Genomic DNA, 18037 nt, shown 5'->3' with positions numbered 1-18037 from the left:
GCTGCGAGACTACACATATATAGGACTCGAGGCGCACGCAAGCGGTTTCGCTCGTAGTTCGGACGGCCGCCGATAGATGGCTACCGGTCGACCGCTCGCTCGCCGATGAAGTTTTGCAATTTTTTGTATAATGCTTGGATACTTTCAGAGTGTAGTATCGCTTCTCGGCCTATGGCTAAGATCAAAGTGTAGTATCTGTTCTTATCAGCTTAATATCTGATACGCTCCCCATTGGGGAGCCAGAATATTAAACTGGTTTTTGGAATTAGACCGGATGTCTGGGGCTTGCTCCGGTCCGGTCACGGGTCGACTCGACATTGCAGTGCCGTCGAGACTGGCCCACCTTAATCAATTCAATCATAATTAGTACAGAAAATGATTCGAATGAGTAATCATTGAGTCAAGAGCCAAAAGTATTGCTCAAGTCCCATGACATCACTTTTTCGATATCGGACGTCTGCGAGACGATCACTCCAGTAATAGTTAATTATAAGATCTTTTGCCTTTCTACGTTGTAATATACAGCAGTAAAGTAGATGGGTAGGTACTTAACTACAATATAATGTCAAAGTTGGTATAAACGTTGACCGAAACGAAAACGAAAAAACTATGCATGTTTACAATTTGTTAAGAAATCATACGAAATTGACAAACTTATATTAGTGAGGGAGCTTTCGCGGTGTAGAATAACATCATTTTCACAAATTATTTATTTTCTTTTAGATTAAAATTTTAAATCAAACAAACGTCTTCAAAATGAAAAATTTTTTTCAAAAATTTTTATTTTGAAGACTATTTGTTTGATTTAAAATTTCAATCTAAAAGAAAATAAATAATTTGTGAAAATGATGTTATTCTACACCGCGAAAGCTCCCTCACTAATATAACTTTGTCAATTGTGTTTTACGAGTTATTTTGAATTATTTTAAGCTATTCTAAAGGTTCGACGTAAAGAGTTATTCTAAAAATGCATCTTTACGTACTTCAATCGCAGTGTTGAAAATGTTTTCAATGATAAAATAGTTGCGAGAAGAAGACAGAATACAACCTATTTCACACGACGTATATTTCTAGTGATTACCAAAGATAAGTCAGAACTTGCAGTATTCGTGAAACTATATTATGCAACTCAACTTCTGTATTACACGTAACTTCCTCATTGAATTCCATTAATCGATTCGCGTTGAAAATTTCTACTACTGCGAATATCAACGGAAGTTGGAAAATTTCGTACGATTTCTAACAAAACTGTAAACACGCATAGTTTTTTCCAACGAATTATTGATTTTCGTCACTAAAATTCTAGTACCATGTAGATTTGTCAAAAAAAAAAACAAAAATTCGCAGTAGATCGTAGAAATGATTTTCACCGTGGAGAACTTGACGGCGCGGCGGGCAAACGGTGTAAAATATTCAAGGCCCGTTGGAACGTGGGGTATAATACGCCCGACGTCGACGCGGGTCGAGTCGACTCTCTGATCGTCAGTGCGACGGCGCCTCGACGACGAACTCGCATGGCATCCCCGACGCCTGCAGGGCACTTGGCAGTTTCGCGATTTTCGCCGCCGCATGCGGTCGCCTCGTTTTCCGAAATTTCAACCCCGGCGCTGACGGGATGCGGAAATGACCGTCGATCGAGCAAATTACGCAGCTTTGCATGAGACGCGCGACCCTCCTGCGACTTTCTTATTTTCCTTCGTTAATACTCGCTGCTTAGTTTGTGTTGCAAATGATTGCACGCACCCATGTAGTCCGGTAAAAATAGGTCTGAACTAAAACTGTTTGGGATGAGTGGAATTTTTTTTTTTTTTTGTACAGAGAATTTCGATCTGAAGTCGTTTTTGAGCTGCGTATAGACGGCGTTTCGAGAAAACTGAAACATTTGCGGTTTTCTCGACTTTTTGTCAAAAACTGTTATCGATTGATGAGAAATTACTTTACCATCGTGTAGAGCGGAAAATTCTACGTCGAATTGTGTCCTCGCGTGTCGGAAACGGAGTCGGATTAACGAATCAAGAGAAAAGAAATTGTTTCACCAAAATTTCTCAAGACTTCGTCGATAAGTGGAATTTCTTTTTTCTTCGTTTGTTAATCCGACTCCGTTTCAGACTTATGAAGACATTATTCGATGTAGAATTTTCCGCTCTACACGATCGTCAAGTCGATATTCATCTATCGATAGCGGTTGTCAAGGAAATCGTAAAAGATATTAATTTTTATTGTTTTCTGGAAATGCCGACCGTGCAGCTCGAAAATAACTTCATATTCGAGGTCCTGAGAGTTAGAAATCCCCCATAGACAAAAATTTCACCATATCTCAAATACTTTTAATTCGGACCTATTTTCACTGTACTAATATATTCACGAATTGTTTCATCTATAAGCTGAGGCCGAAAGACGCTTTTGCAAATACTACGGAGCTCAAAATATAAATTTTTTTTATAGTTTCATAAAAAAATTGCAAAGATAATTAAAATCCATGCTTGTCTAAATTTTTTCAAAATTTTGTTTTCAAATTTTCAATTTTTCCGCAGTGATCATAGATGTGAAAGTACAGTTTTTAGAAGGAAGGGTGTAAATGGTTTAAAACGGACAATAAAACTTTTAAAACTGTGTACATGTATAGAGACATAAACATCCTTTATCCACCTTTGTCCGACGACAAAAGTGAGAAGACGATTTTCGAAACAAACTAAACCGATAAACTTTACATCTGTAACTGCGTGACGTAAATGGAAGAACCCTGTTCCAACTGAACGTGAAATATTTAAGCGTAGCTCACTTGTATACGTAAGATATTGAAAAAAAAAAAAATCAAAAAAATCCTACCAAGTTTTCAACATCACGCAATCTTCTGTTACATGTAAATATAACACGAGGTCTGCAAAAAAATTCTTTATCTCAACTGCATGGGACGTTTTTGATAAATATTGTGTTTTCAAGTGCGACGAATTTTTTTTTTTTTTTTACCATTACAAAAAATGTAAAAACTACAGTAAATTTTGTGGACGGGGGAAAGAGGAAGAAAAAAATTTCCTTCGAGTTTAACGTGACGTAGAATTCTCACATTTTTCACCCGGCTGATGTGTTCAAAATAAGCATTAAAAACTGTGCGTTATAGGCGTAAACTTGTTACAGGCGTATATATATATATATATATATATATATATACCTGTGTATGTATACACATACATTCACACATATAATATAAAAGTTCGGCACATAAGTCTCGAGGAAACCGGGGGAAAAAAAGGAGGGACCTTTTTTACCCTGCACGATGGATGACGACATTTGTAAGTAAATAACCCGCATATTTTTTTTCGCAAACTACACACGCCTTCGAACTTTTCAACCCCCCCGATATACGACCCTGTGCCACGACCTCGTCGTATTAAACCTGGAATTTTATATATTTATATAATATACGAAAGGAGCGAATAATCTCATCCCATCCCATGCAGGTATATGTATAATAAGACCGTTTTAAAAAAGGCTTGAAAAGCAAGCATACGGCGAAATGATGGAGTAAAGTTAAGGAAAAAGAAATTCTGGGAAGAAGCAAGATGCGTTTTCGAAATCGGGAATTCAAATTAATTACGATCGCAACATTTTTTATTCAATGTTTTATTCGATTGATTTAAAAAAAAAAAAAAAAATATACAAAAATTTCCGCACAGAATTTTTCGAATTCCTTTATTTTATACAAAATTTTGTATTGTTGAGAAAAAATTTTTTCTTCGACACTGAATTATAACGTTTTGTTTCTTCAAAATGTTCAGTGCTCGAAAAAATTTTGTCAGAAATGAACGGAACGAAAAGTAAGATTGTTGTGAATTTTTCGCCATTTTTAAAAAATGCCACACTGTTCCAACATTATTAAACATGTTCAAACAGTTTTTTTAACGATACTTGTTTTACTGAATTTTTCTAGTTACCGTAACAAATGAAATTTTTCTCAGTGCAATTTTTACATGAGTTTAAATAATCGTAGAAAATTTGTAAAAATTCGCGAGTCTTTTTTTTTCAGACTTAAGAATCGTATGAAAAAAATTGCGAAGTGAATGAAAAATATTGCGGTAAAATAATCGGTCGAGTTGACATGGAGTGTCTCGCATCTTATCGTGATAAAAATTTCTGTTCGATTATCCGTACTGGACTCGGTCCAAATAATTAGTTCGGACAATCGAGGTTCTACTGTATAATAATATTTTCGTCCCCACCAATCACGACTAATATTGTGGAGAGAAGGGGGGATAAATGAGAGTTCTGCGAGTGAAACAATTGTCATAATACATATGTAGACACGCTGTGTCGTACGTTAATTTTAATGCGACGTGGAGGCGAGTCGAGCCGATCTCGTAATCGTGAGACGCGCGATGCGACAAGCGAACAATCTTATCTACGCCGAATACAATATTGCTTATTTACGAGTCAAGCTGTAGTATCGTCGGGATACCTTTCGGGGTGTGCGTCAATTTTTTTCGCCGCAAAATCGGCAGCAAAGTCGCGAAACTGTTGCCAAGAAATGAAAAATCGGTAATCGATATGATCGGATTATATTTATACCGTGTAATCCTTCAAATCTCGAACTTCAATCCTGCCCTGAATTTTTTCTTACATTTCCTCTCTTGCGACGATGATTCGTAGTTCGGAAATCTTCGAACGGCGGTCAGAAATTGAGTGAAATAAAAAAAGAAGAAAAATAAAAAAAAGAATAAGGAAAAGACGATTAAAAAAAAAAAAAATCGAACCACCGTTCGTATCGTATTTTATACTATACCCTGGATTATAAATCAGTGCGGCGCTTTGAATTTCAATCGATATGTTTACAAAAAACTTGAGCTTTCAACAGGCTTTGGATATCGTCACGAAAAATTGGAGAAGTAAGTAGATGTAATACACGTATATACGATAATATCTTCGCTGTTTTCTTAAAGCTTGTAAAAATTTTGTTTCAATCCAATTTCATTAATTTGAATTTCGATTAAAAAGTTTTTTTATTTCTCATTTCTCTTTTCCCTATTTTGCTCACGTTTCTTTTTTTCAACAAATAATTTATCGGTGCACATTATATTGCGTACACGCATGTGGATTAGGAATATATAATATTCTTGAAAAAAGACAACGGGCGAAAGATAAACGGTTTAAAATCAACCCATGCAACGTCATTACGAACATTCTATCTGTATATTTACATATATGGTATACCTGTAACGATGTAAATTATCACGTGAACGTTTTGAAAGTAACAATAAAAAGAAACCGTTTATAGGAATTTTCGAAAAACAATAAGGTATGGATAGAATTGAATTTCAGGGTGTTGAACAAAAAATGTTTACGATATTTCTCAATATATTTAGAATTAAAAGCGATTCGATTTGTAACAAAACGAAACGAACACGTCGCAAGTACATAATATATATATATATATATATATATAGTTCTTGAATTATAATTATACTGATAATACTAATTTGTACTGCCTACAATTAACGTAAATAATTCGTACGTCCGGTCGCAAATGTTTGAAGGAAAGTGAAAGGAAAAAAAAAAAAAAACGCAGCAAATTTACACCCTTAAATAAAACCGTATGCGCTAATTGAAAACGTGGGTCAACTGGAAATTAAGAGGTCTTTGACCGCGTTTTGCTGCTGTTGCTGCTGCGCTGTAACGACGACGATGAAATGAATCCGTTATTTATTTATTTATTTATTTATTTACCCTCACGATAGTGAAATAATATTACAGTATAATAAATATATGGGGAATTTAGACGCGAAACCAACCAACGTCTGACCCTAACGATTTTTGATTTTTTTCAAAATTATTCTTCAAACTCTAAAACAGTACCGTGCATTTTTTCACATTATTTATTCAAGTGGTTTATTATTTATTAATATTGAGAGTGATTTTGAAAAAGACCTGTTTTAATACTCTCAAAAAATTATCAAAGACTGTATTTTCTTTTCCAAACATTTCAAGGCCGGATCCACGATGAGTCAATTATTGTTTTATTTTTTTTTTTTTGAATTTTTTTTTAGCAATCTTTATTTTTTTTATCAACAGAAATATCGTTTAAACGTTCTGAAAATTCTCAAACAATTCTCATGTCTTTTCTTATTCACTTGGAACGTTTCTAGACCGATTCCATTGTAAAATTGATAAAATAAAAAAGTTGATCGTGCAAAATAAAAACGGAACAAAAATCAGCCCGTCATAAACGCGGTTTTGAAATGTTTGTAATGGAGAATACAGTTTCTGAAAATTTTTCAAACAATTTTAAAAACGTTCCTATTTACAAAATCACTTTAAATATACCTTATAAACAATTGATAAATTCAATAAAAGATACGAAATAATTCAGGTTACTCTCTCGTATTTGGGACAATTGCGGAATAAAGATTTTGACGAAAAATCTAAAATCGCATGGAATTCCCCCCATATAATATAAATGTATAATTTTTTTTTTTTTTGTGCAATCAAGTGCACGTATATTGTATACGTATATACACACATACCACACACCGTGTACAGGTTTAACAGCAATTGAATACAATATCGTACATTACTCATAAGGAACGCGTCGCGTGTCTGGTCGACGATCGAGGAAGTTTTTTTTTTTTTTGTTTTTTTTCTCTATTCCTTCATTAAGCACAGACTGATATCAATTAAACCCGCGACGCATCAATAATACGCGGACGAGTAGCTACGGAAAGTTATTAGTTTGAGCGAGAGACGAAGGGAGAGGATGATATCGCACCATATATACGCGTGTGTTACAAAAGTTCTTTGGTATAACAAACAGCCGGTACAACAAAATGCATCGTCGACGTTGTTATTATTATCATTATCATTATTATTATCGTTGTTGTTGTTGTTATACGTATATCGCAGGATAACTTTGCGAAGAGTGCAGAGCTCGTTACAACGCGAGGCTCTCTATATTAGGATCAATGTAAAGCACATCAGGGCTTGTTAAGCTCTCTCATGATCGGAATTATTAGACGGAGAGACGTTGGGGCACGAGGCAGCTCTTCTCGCATCTGTCTATTCACTAAGAATAATGTACGATAACCTGGGGCGTCGGGTGTAATTGTTTAGAATCGTAGACGCGATCGTATGGGTTACAAGGATATACAACGTTATATTGTTGAGCGTTGTTGCGTCTATTGAGGGGAAATTTTTAAACGGAATTGAATTGCTTCGCGCGACTAACACGCTTGTGAATTTATTGTATAACGGGCGCTTAATGCCGCGCGTGCCGCTCTGGACGACGATTTTAACCGTGTGATCGTGTAAGAAAATTTATATCGCGTCGGATTTTATTTTATTTTATTTTTTTTCCTTCGGCACAAGACCCCGAAGAATCGCGAAGTTCTGAAAATTCGTGCGAAAATATATTTTTTTTTTGATCGAGTAGAAACGTGCGAGCTGAAACAATGCTAGATTAATTTTTATCGATTATTTTTCAGCTCACGATCGGCGACGGTATTTTCATTTTTTTGAAAAACAAAATTTACAATTTTTCCCAACGCGTGAAGTTGTCACGTATTGAAACAAGTTTCAAATACTTTTACCAAAGTCCGCATGAATCGTTGTTTGTAACGCCTACGTCGAAAACGATGTATTAACGATTAAACTGGCTGCTTGTTTGTTCAGGAAATCGTAAAAACCTAGTGTAAGCAGAAGTCAAAAGAGATTTTTAGCACGGACGTTCTGAACAGTTTACAGAATAATAATAATAATAATAACAACAACAACAACAACAATAAACATAACAATTACAATGACAATAATAATAGTAAAAGAAATTGAAGCGATTGTCCCGCGAATTTCCAAATTACGTACATCTGCAGGTATTTTAACAATAAATTGTACTTTTTGAACTTGATATCTCGAAAAGGTTCTTAAACTGCATTCGTTAATATTTGTTGTAATTCGTATATATGTATAATGTGTGAGAAATATGAAAATAATAAAGCGACCAAAGTGAGTGAATAGTGTTTTTTTTTTCAATTTTGTCCAGATTACGTCTGATTGACAAAATTGTTTTTTTACCAAAAAAAAAAAAAAAAAAACAGACGAATCTCACTGAATATTCGACGTTATGGATTTTTTTCTTTGCCTACGAATAACTTTGTATTGAAATTCGAATACAAAATATAGTGAATGAGCATATTTTTTAATAATTTTAAACTAAATCTAATAAAAAATTCGTCATTTTTTTTTTTTTTATATTAATAACTCTTGCAGACAGATTGTACGTATAATTCCGGCTGCAAGATTCAAGCGAAGCTTTTGCACTGCTGCTGCGGGCGCAGTTTCAAGTCGTCGAAAAGCTCTTTAAACGGAAGTGGAGATTTATGCGAAGTGAAGAAATAATTTGCGTACATACCAGTATTAACTGAAAAACTAATTTTCATTTTCTACCTAGAACTATATTTTTCGATCGTGGCAAAAAAACGAAAATAGTTAAGGACCGAGCGGTAAACGGAAATAAAAATTTCTCTCAACGCATATTCCGAAATTTCTTTGTCTTTATCACAGGCATTATTTTATACATTGCGTGTACGATAGGAAATATTTTCCCAACTCATCGCGCGTATTTTTATTTGTACAAATATGTTTCAGCGTTTTATTTTATCGTACGTGCGACGATGACGAACAACGCATTTATTATAATAATACGCGCGTGGTAGCTTCAAAGTTTGAAATTCAGGTCAGATTCAATTACGCGCGCACAGTTCGCTGATTGTTGGGCTTGATTTCCTGACTCTTGTTACATATTTGGAATGTTGCAACGTTTAAATCGACGTTGATTGTTTAACGCGTGGTGAATAACATCAGCGCGGATATTCGTTGCAAGCGGAACGTATCGCGAAATAAATTTGTTGATCCTAGGGAATTTTTTTTTGCATCGAATCTACGCAACTATAATTAATAATAAATAATAATTAACATAATTAATAATAAAATTAAGTAACAACAATTTATCCCCTGATATTTCGTTACGTTAACATTACCAACTTAAGTCTGGTGAAAATTTCGTCGAATAATTTACAACTCCGTAGTAAATTCTTTCGTAAAACCTGCAATCTCTGTATTACGCATCAAGAAGTGATCGATAAATAATTGTCAGTCGTGTTTACATTATATCAAGATATATGTAACACGGTCTATGGAAACAAATGGTAAATTTGTCTACACACACGTCTACCTAATCTTGCAATTAAACACAATTTCTTCTAGCGCAACTTGTATTTTCTAGGAAGGTACACGACTTTCCCCCATGCGTACGCGTATGCGCCGCATGTTTTTATGCACGCAATATTTATGGGGATCGTAAACGTTGCGTACGTAGAACTCGCACTAAGCCCTAGTACGTCATGTGTTCCGTAAATTTACTTTCAAAACCACGCATTCTAGAACATCGCGTTACATGTATTTAGTACGGAGCAAGGGAGAGAGAGAGAGAGAGAAGAAAGAGAGAAAGAAAGAGAATCTTGTTACGTTGAGTGTTTCGGGAGCCACGTGGCCACGCACGTTACATTATATCCCACATAACGACGCGTGTACGAACTTGAACATATAATGCATTCGTGCCCCGTGTACCATGTGTACATATATATATGTACCTATAAACGAATATACGCGTATATTGTAAAAAAAATAAATGCGCGTTTTTAAGGATACAATTTTTCCGAATGTCTCCCAAGAACTGCGATCGAAATATTTGGTAACATGGCGCGTGCGATTTTCTTATACGTTATAGATATGTTATAGATATACGATATATGTATATGGAGCATTCCATTCGAAGTCAATCTGGGCCCGACCCTCTGGACCTTTCTTTTATTTCTGATTTACCTCCCGAATTTTTATACAATTGTCCCGAATCTCGGAGGCACTCGGTGTTATTTTAGAAATTTTCTCTGCAATCGAATGTATTTCATGTGATAATTAACGTATTACATGTATTGGGAATTAAATCTACAGTTTTTTAAAAACGAACGTATCGTTTTTTTTTTTTTTTTTTAACATGCGTTTGTTCACAACATTTGTAAAAAATCATGGATTCACAGAAAATCCTAATCATTCTAAAGCATAATTAATTATTTACCTGAAAATGCAAAAAAAAATCCGGATTTTGCATGGAATAAAAATGAAATGTCAAAAAAAAAAAGGATACCAAAATAGTGGCTTCTGTCGCTGAAAGGGGTAAAAAAAAAAATACGAACCAAATCGCAGAGGTGAAGGGTCAGATACAGGTCGATTTGACGTGGAATGTCCTATACATACGTGACTTAAATCCTCCCCCGATTCACCCATACGGTGTTACCGTAATGAAAGAGAGTAGTAGAACAACTTTTTCCTTCTTGTACAGTTTTTTTGGGCGGATTTTTTCACTCGCTTCGGGAAAATAACGGAATTCAGAAATTGCGTGTGTGGGGGGAGGGGTGGGGGGAGGTCGCCTGTTCGGTTGAAGAGTTTGATAGATTTGAAATAGGAAAATCGTTGTGAAACGGGAAGAAAAATTCGATGTATAACAAGACGTGCCTGTGTTAACTGTTCGTTATTTACGCACAACGTACGGGTACGGTTTAGTTCTGAAAACGAGTCGTAAATAAAAATGCGATTTGCGTATACAGTAGCGGAGTAATAAATCGTTGAACGGTCAGTGCCGCGTTGATGTTTGGACGTGAAAATATACACGATAAAAAGTCGAATTATTTATACGCTTCTACTCACCGTGCTGATCGTTTATTCTTCTTCTTCTTCTTCTTCTTCTTCTTCTTCTGCTTCTACACCTTCCTTATTACGGAACGTTCCTCATCGCCGTGGTCACAATCACACCGCGTTTTTGTCGTCTCGAAACTTTGGCTAATTACGTACGACACTAATCACAGTAACACTGTTAATTACATTTCACTAATCACTGCGAGAAAACACGACAACACGACTTTTTCGGACGAAGGAATTTGCATAAGTAGGGCACAATATTCGAATCGCAAATCACGACGTAACGAGGATAATAAACTGCATGCATCGACTCGCGGCGCGTTTGTAAACACTGAGAGACACTTTGTTTACTCACTTATCGCAGGGTCTCAAAACACGACTTTTCGACCCGTTGGTTTTTCAATGTCGCGAACCGACGCGACGCTGCAGAGAATTCAATTCGTTCGCTCTTCGAACAATTGACGAGCGTCGGTGTGAAATTTGATACTCCGTAACGTTCGATTAGACAAGTGATCATCTTCACACCGATCGTTCTGAAATCTGTACGTACGTGTTGCGAAAATATCACCTGTCGAGTTGAAACATCCTTAGGACGAAGATGGAGATACGCTGTATGTATATTATGCGATAAATTATCGACTCGATAGCGCAACAGAGATATTCACAATATATGCAGCTTTTCAGCACTGGTATGGCAGCCAAGTCCATCCAGTTTTCATCGAAATTTCTCGACACAAATTACGCGTCGCACGGACGAAGAAACAATTGCGACGCGTCGTCACGTGATCGCTGCAGTTCGTTTGTTTTTCAGCTCTGCACAAGCGGCTATCTTTGCAACTAACACGACACGATCTTAAGTCGTAAGTTTAACATATTTGTGCACGTAATCGATGTGAGTTTAAGCGATGATTCGTCAGGATGTTGTTTAAATCAAGACGAAGCACGGACTTGATGTAAAAGTTGGCCGTTTAATTGCAGGAATAAACCTGGTCAACGCAATTTCAAGGCTCACGCCGAACTGCGAACGATCAGAGGTGAGGATTAACCCAGGTGTCGTATCTCATGGCATTTTTCTATATATTTCTATTACATACTACGTACACAACGTATATTGCAAATCGTGGATGTATTCCTACCATCGCATAAGTGATTACCGTAAATGCGATTACTTAGACGTTTCTTGAACAGAAATATTCAACGTACATGGTTCGTTACAAACAGAGAATCGGCGTGGATTGTTATTAGCGATATCGAAGCCCACAGCCTCGCCAATTAATCGATCGAAACAATCAACGACCGATACGGTCGTTCAAAGGCAGAGAGACCACCGTCTGCTCGTAGCCGGTGTATCTAGTCGATTATTTATTTATTCTATTACATCGATTATCGAGACACGCACCTCGCGCTATGTTACACACATACCTGTATATAACGCACGCAGTCCAGTTGTAACATAAATTCGAAATTGCTATTATCGGCATGAGTCTAAATCCAGAATTTCGACGAGATTCCGCAGCAGCTTCTACCGGCAGTTTTAAATTTCAATGAAATTTTCAAATTTCCCTTTCCTCAAAAATAACTCTTGCCATTTTCAACTTTCGATCAAAAATGACAATAACCAAACCCGTAGGAAACCTTAACTCTCTGCAACTTTAGCCCCGACGTTCCCTCCCTCCCCCCCCCCCCCCCCCCCCCTCCAAAACGATCAGGTGACGAAAATGGTGGTACATACCGAAAAATTATACTTTCAGATGTTTTTTTTTTTTTTTCCTCATTTTCTTTGTTACATTTATGTTGGCACACCGACAGCGTCTGTAAACGATGTTGTACATCGGTATGTACAGCAGATTGGCAGAATAATCGAGGCCCCGCGGGCCGTGGCGCGTTTTTCCTCCCGTCGTCGAACCGGCGCGACGACGCCGCGACGTTGCGCGGTCGGTAGCTGTCTCGAGTCTGGAGAATCGGCGGAGCGAGAGTGAGAGAAAGGAGTAGCGAGAGAGAGAGAGAAAGAGAGAGAGAGTGAACGAGCGCCGGCCGGGCGTGGAGGTAGGAGGGAGGGGGGGGCGATACTGGGCCCGATCGCGTCGGCTGCCAGACGACAGTGACTCTCCGCCCGTCCGAGCGGTCGCGTCTTTTGTTGAGGGAAAAAGAAAAAAAAGAAGGAGGAAGGAAGGAAAAAGAACGGGTGTGTCGGGCGTTTTGTTTATTCGGTATATATCGGCCGTAGTTTACCGATTGGTGAGATAAACGAGTTAAGGAAAGTTTAACCGGCGTAGTTGGTTAGTAACGCTCGTCGGGAATAAGCGTGTAAATTTTTTCTTTTTTTTTTTTCACACGGCTTTCCTTGCCGTGCTTCATGGCGACCGGTGAAGAAGAAGACTCGTCGTCGTCGTCGTCGTCGTTGTTGTTGTTCTTAGTCTTCTTCTCACCGCGATCGTTCGTCGCCTTGTACGCGTTTAGCCAACTCTCGTCGTCGTCGTTGCCGTCGATGCTCGGTATCCCGGAGGATCGGCATCGCAGTTTTCGTCTCTCAGCTGCGAGGATCGGGCGGATCCTCGAGCAGTGATATTTCTCACCGGAGAAAGAGAGAGAGAGAGAGATAAAGAGAAAAGACAGGAGAACCGTTTGACAGTGCGACGATCAACAAGTGGCGTGGGAGAATCGTGTTTCTTATTCGTAATACCGAAAGGCACGACATATAAGTAACGTTGAGTGGTGAGTTGGTCGGTAAACGGTGATCGAAGTGAAGTTGGTTTCTCGGTGTCGGTGTGTCAGTGCGCGCCTTTCGAGTGTCGGTGGAAACGTAAATTTCCCTTCTTTTGTTTTTTTTCTCCCCCCCCCCCCCCCCCAGATTTTTATCTCTTCGGTGTTAAACAAAACTGGGGGTAAAATCTCGGAAAGATTGTGTGTGTGTGCGCGCGTGTTTACGTGTACATGTGTACGTGTCGGTGATCGAGTGCGTGCCTTTTTTTTTCATCTCCTAAACCTTCTCTCGCACCTTCTCGCCTGCTTTTCGGATAAATTATCGTTCAAGTGCCGTGTGTCGGTGTTTCGACGTTCTTAAACGGATTAAACCCTCCCCCCCCTTTTCTGTTCCTCTCGCTGTAACCGCCGCTGCTGCTGCTGCTGCTGCACTTCGATACGGGACAAGATGGAGGTCGTCTATATAGGTACACATACAGACAATCATGCGTCGCTCTTTTTTTTTTCCTTTTTCTATTTTCGTTGTTTTTACTCCATCTTTCAAAACCATTGTCGTTAGACGCGTGCATCGTTACACAGGTATACATTATTTTCGCTTGTTTCAGGATTTTTGAATACCTGTTACGTAATTAGATTATCTACAGGTGTAAACGAACCCGCACGTTCTGTATTACATTATACGCGTGTAAAATATAATATTATACGTACTTTGGTCGTGGAGAGAACGATTACGCGTATAAAACCGTTATGTTCGTCATACTTACGTCTACTGCACGTACGTAATCTACGTACATACCTGGCGTTATCATATTTTTTCTCACATTTGTTTATCGCTTTACGCAATCTACGGATTTTCACGTGCCGCTGGACGCTATATTATTATTATTATTATTGAAGATTTCTACAAATTTTCTACGACAATTGGGACATTTTGTACAATTTCTTTTTTCAGGAGAAATTGTTTTCGTACAAAATTTTAAAAATATGTGGATAGTTTGTTACATACAAATTGTAGAGTTTCGTGGAAATTTGTATTTTTCAAGCTACTACAGCCAAATGCTAATTTTGAAGAAAATTAAGAGTTCTTTACGAAAAACAACGCATGCTTACAATTTTTTACGAAACAATACGAATTGTTTCAATTTTCATGAAAATTCGTAGTAGTAGAAATTTTCGCCAGGGTACCGAGTTTGATAATATCGAAAGGAAGTCGCATTGTATATATATATACGTAAAGAGAATTTGTTATTCTTCTTAAATTTTTATCGTCACTCCACGGTTTACGGAATTTCAGGGAAATCCATCTCGTTTCATCAACGTCAGTATAAATTACACGCAAATATCAATTTATTTACAAGGACTTGTCATACATACGTGAAACGAGAATGAAGTTAGCAACGTTACTGTAGCTATTCACGTTTAAGCAAGATCGTTTTGTCGCACTTTTGAATTGTCTGAGATTTTGTAAACCGTTCCGAAGTGTTTGAAATTCAGTAAACCGTAGTAAGACAAAACATGAGGCATGTTTTGCAATCTCAGTTTCTTCAAAATCGTCGTAAAAATAAGAAAATGGTAATTTTTTCTCATCGATTCGTTACGACGACGTTGCGGGACGGGGGTGAAGTTCAGTTTCGGGACGAAAAATAATTGGAAACTTTTGAATTTGGAAATTTGAACCCCGCCCCAACGTCGACTAACTTCATCCTCGTTACACGTGCGGAGAGCGAAACTTTCCGAACATCTTGTTTCGATATCTTCCTCCTTGTCTCGTCAGCTCGCATATATCGGGCAAACATCAGAGGGAGGTATACGATATCATTACGGTGGGTTGTATTTTTATTTCGAAAAGGTTTTGTGTCACATAGAATCTCCGACAACAAAGGCTCGCGTCGGTCTCGCATGGCGTAATTTCATCCGGATGGACAACAATACGATACAATGGCCGTCGGGGCGACGAGAAGACGCGAAACTACGTACGTGGATATATACCTATACACGTGTACACGTATGATACGTGAAACACACCCGGGAGGTTTGGGCAGCCGGTGATACCGTTGTCAGGAGAGTTCCTGACGTGATACACGGCAATGCTTTCAAACACGTTGCCTCGTCGCACGGATATTTCACGCTCCCAACTTCACAGGCTGCTAATCGTAAATATCGCGTCGACTTGTTGTGCTTGTTGTAAAATTTTTCCAACTATTCGTCCGTCATCCTCACCGTACACGTACGTATATAACGTATACGAGGTATTCCATGCCAACCGAGAGGACATTTTCCCTGACCTCCGTCAATTTGCTTTATTATTTCTTGTACGATTCTGCAATATAAAAAAAGCACTCGCCATTTTTTTTCACACTTTTTTGTACAAGTAGTCGTTGCTCAAAAACTATGCGTAAGATTTCGACAAGAGTTTAACGACTATTGCGTATCTTATCGTCGACGACTAAATCAGTCTTTTAGAATTTTTGTACCCGTTAATGTACAACATTCTCAGATTACTAATCTGTATTAAAGTGGTTGGTCAGCGTTTCTCAAGGTCAACGACGTTCTCGACTAATAAAAAACAAAAAAAAAAAAAAAAAAACAAACAAACTCGATAGTAAAAGTTTCCGAGTAATACGCATCCTTTGTCATCTGTAGACATTTTTTCAAATGTACTGAATTTTATTTCTCTATTATACAATTTCGAAAAAGTATTTTACGAGCATTCGCATTCTTTTCTTACAAAATCTATCATTTATTGCTGCTGCAGCCAGTTTCAAAGTGCAATCGTCAATTATTCGCAGGTCAGTTTGTTGTAAGTTTCCACTGTTTCATCGTTGTATATACGTATATATGTGACAGTGAATGGCGAGAAGAAGAAAAATAAATTGCTCCTTTTGCTGTTCCTGCTCCACTCTCTTTCTCTGTTTCTATGCAGCCAGTCTGCTTGCCTATTTTTGCATGGGAGAAAAATATGCGAAGAAAACCGTCGAGAAGATCATCCTGTGTTGCGATGACAGAAAACTGCGACAGAATTTATAATAATAGACACTTTATCGCGTGATGTTGATAAAAGTATGGAGAAGAGGGAGGGGATACAGAAGGGAAGAAGAAGTGAAGTGAAGTGAAGTAAGCAGCGACAAGTATACGTATATATATATATATATATACATACATATAAATATATACATATATATATTTGTATAACAGGCTTGTTTTATCAACGTTAAGAATCGAATTATTGTACATTATTTGTACGCCGCGTGTAATTCATCATCGAATCACGCGCATAATATTTACCGTGTATATATACAGGGTGTCCCAATTTAAAAGACGCGTTACCAGTTTTTTTTTTCAAATGAAATCGAGAGATTTTGTCTCAACTCAAATATTCTTTATTCGAAAATGTACGGCTTTCGAAGGAAATTTTTTTTTTTTTTTATTTCACAAGGCGAATAGTTCGCGAGACGCGAGAAATGATCAAATTCTGCAAGACACGGGGAAGTGGATTCAAAAGGATCGTCCTTGGAATCGCTCTGCACGCATCGGTAATTCTACCAATCACGTCTCAACCTCCTAATTTTTCTAGCTACTCTTAGAGAATGAAATTTTTCTCACAGTCTGGGACACGTATTCCAATCGAAGCATCAGCTCGAATGAAATAAACGTAATTCGTCCTTAAAAATTAGGACACCCTGTTTGTACAAGAATGATTTTTTTTTTTCCCGACTTGTTATTTTTTCTTTTTTCTTCCAACCTTCTACCTGCTCTGTTTTACTTACTTACCTTTTCTTCCACGTTGCAACGATCTTACAGATTATACACGTATTCTGCGTTAAATAATACCGTTGTACGTGAAAAATAAAGAGAAGAAAATAAAAAAAAGAAAAAAAAAAAAACCCGTCGACCTTTCTCGCGTGGCGAGATAGGGAAACAACGGGTTTTATCTATATTTGACGTTCGCCTTATCTAATCGATGCGTCTGCTACTGGCCCCGGAGGGTTATTATATACATATATAGGTCTATGTGTCAGGAGAAAAATCAGTTGATTGAAACTTGGCCGAGGTTTTTTTCTTTTTTTTTTTCCTTTTCTTTTCTTTCTTATTTTTCTTCTTCGCTATCGAGGAAACGGAAGGGGACGAGGAGTGACTTGTGTACACATTTGGCTATTTTCACTCCCGCACCTTATTCGTTTGGTTAAATTTGAACTCTTGGGACGCAATCAACAACGTCTCAGTAGCGTTAATAAAGTATCGAAACGTTGAGAGAAAAATTATTATTTTGCACCGTTAGAAGTTGAATATACAAAATCTCAGTTTGTCGATGCTGTATTATTGTAATTAACATTTTGCTAAATATCTGGTGATCCCAAAATTGAAAAACAACGACTTTTTTCAAATATGCATAGTTACGTTAAAGTTACAAATTTGTTTTGAAAAAATGATTTTTCTTTCTTTATTTATTGTATTTTGTTTTATTTATTTATTTATTTTTTTTTTTTTCACTGAGAGAGAGTTTTGGAAAGTTCTTCTCAAAGCGTTCTAGAGTTCCTGATGACATTAAAAAAAAATTTTCATTTGGCGAGTTTTGGATCTATAAGCAATTCGA

General features: G+C 37.3%; 2 protein-coding genes and 1 non-coding gene across 13 annotated transcripts in view; 2 read left to right on the top strand and 1 right to left on the bottom strand.

The window, feature by feature from the left end:
* LOC124186122 (alpha-taxilin) overlaps positions 1-11484 on the bottom strand; it is a 63622-nt gene extending 52138 nt beyond the window's left edge. The window contains exon 1 of one of the 2 annotated variants that reach the window (XM_046577535.1): positions 10750-11484. The gene's annotated coding sequence lies outside the window, so the exon portion shown is untranslated. The remainder of the gene's footprint in view (positions 1-10749) is intronic. The other variant, XM_046577540.1, reaches the window with a different exon arrangement.
* The window catches only part of LOC124186098 (dystrophin, isoforms A/C/F/G/H-like), a 315823-nt gene that overhangs the window by 850 nt on the left and 296936 nt on the right, over positions 1-18037 (top strand). The window contains exon 1 of one of the 10 annotated variants that reach the window (XM_046577468.1): positions 3263-3293. The exons of 7 other annotated variants lie outside the window; for them this stretch is intronic. In XM_046577468.1, coding sequence (XP_046433424.1) covers positions 3278-3293 — 16 coding nt within the window. In that variant the 5' untranslated portion in view covers positions 3263-3277. Of the gene's footprint in view, positions 1-3262; positions 3294-4744; positions 4884-12851; positions 13911-18037 lie in introns of those variants that run through there. 2 more of the 10 variants (XM_046577466.1, XM_046577467.1) reach the window with 2 other exon arrangements.
* On the top strand, positions 157-348 carry LOC124187251. The gene has a single exon (XR_006871810.1). It is a non-coding gene; the product is annotated as a U2 spliceosomal RNA (small nuclear RNA).

Source organism: Neodiprion fabricii, chromosome 7 (genome assembly GCF_021155785.1).
Source record: "Neodiprion fabricii isolate iyNeoFabr1 chromosome 7, iyNeoFabr1.1, whole genome shotgun sequence".
In the NCBI taxonomy this organism is placed as follows: domain Eukaryota; kingdom Metazoa; phylum Arthropoda; class Insecta; order Hymenoptera; family Diprionidae; genus Neodiprion; species Neodiprion fabricii.
This window is presented reverse-complemented; position numbering and strand designations above follow the sequence as displayed.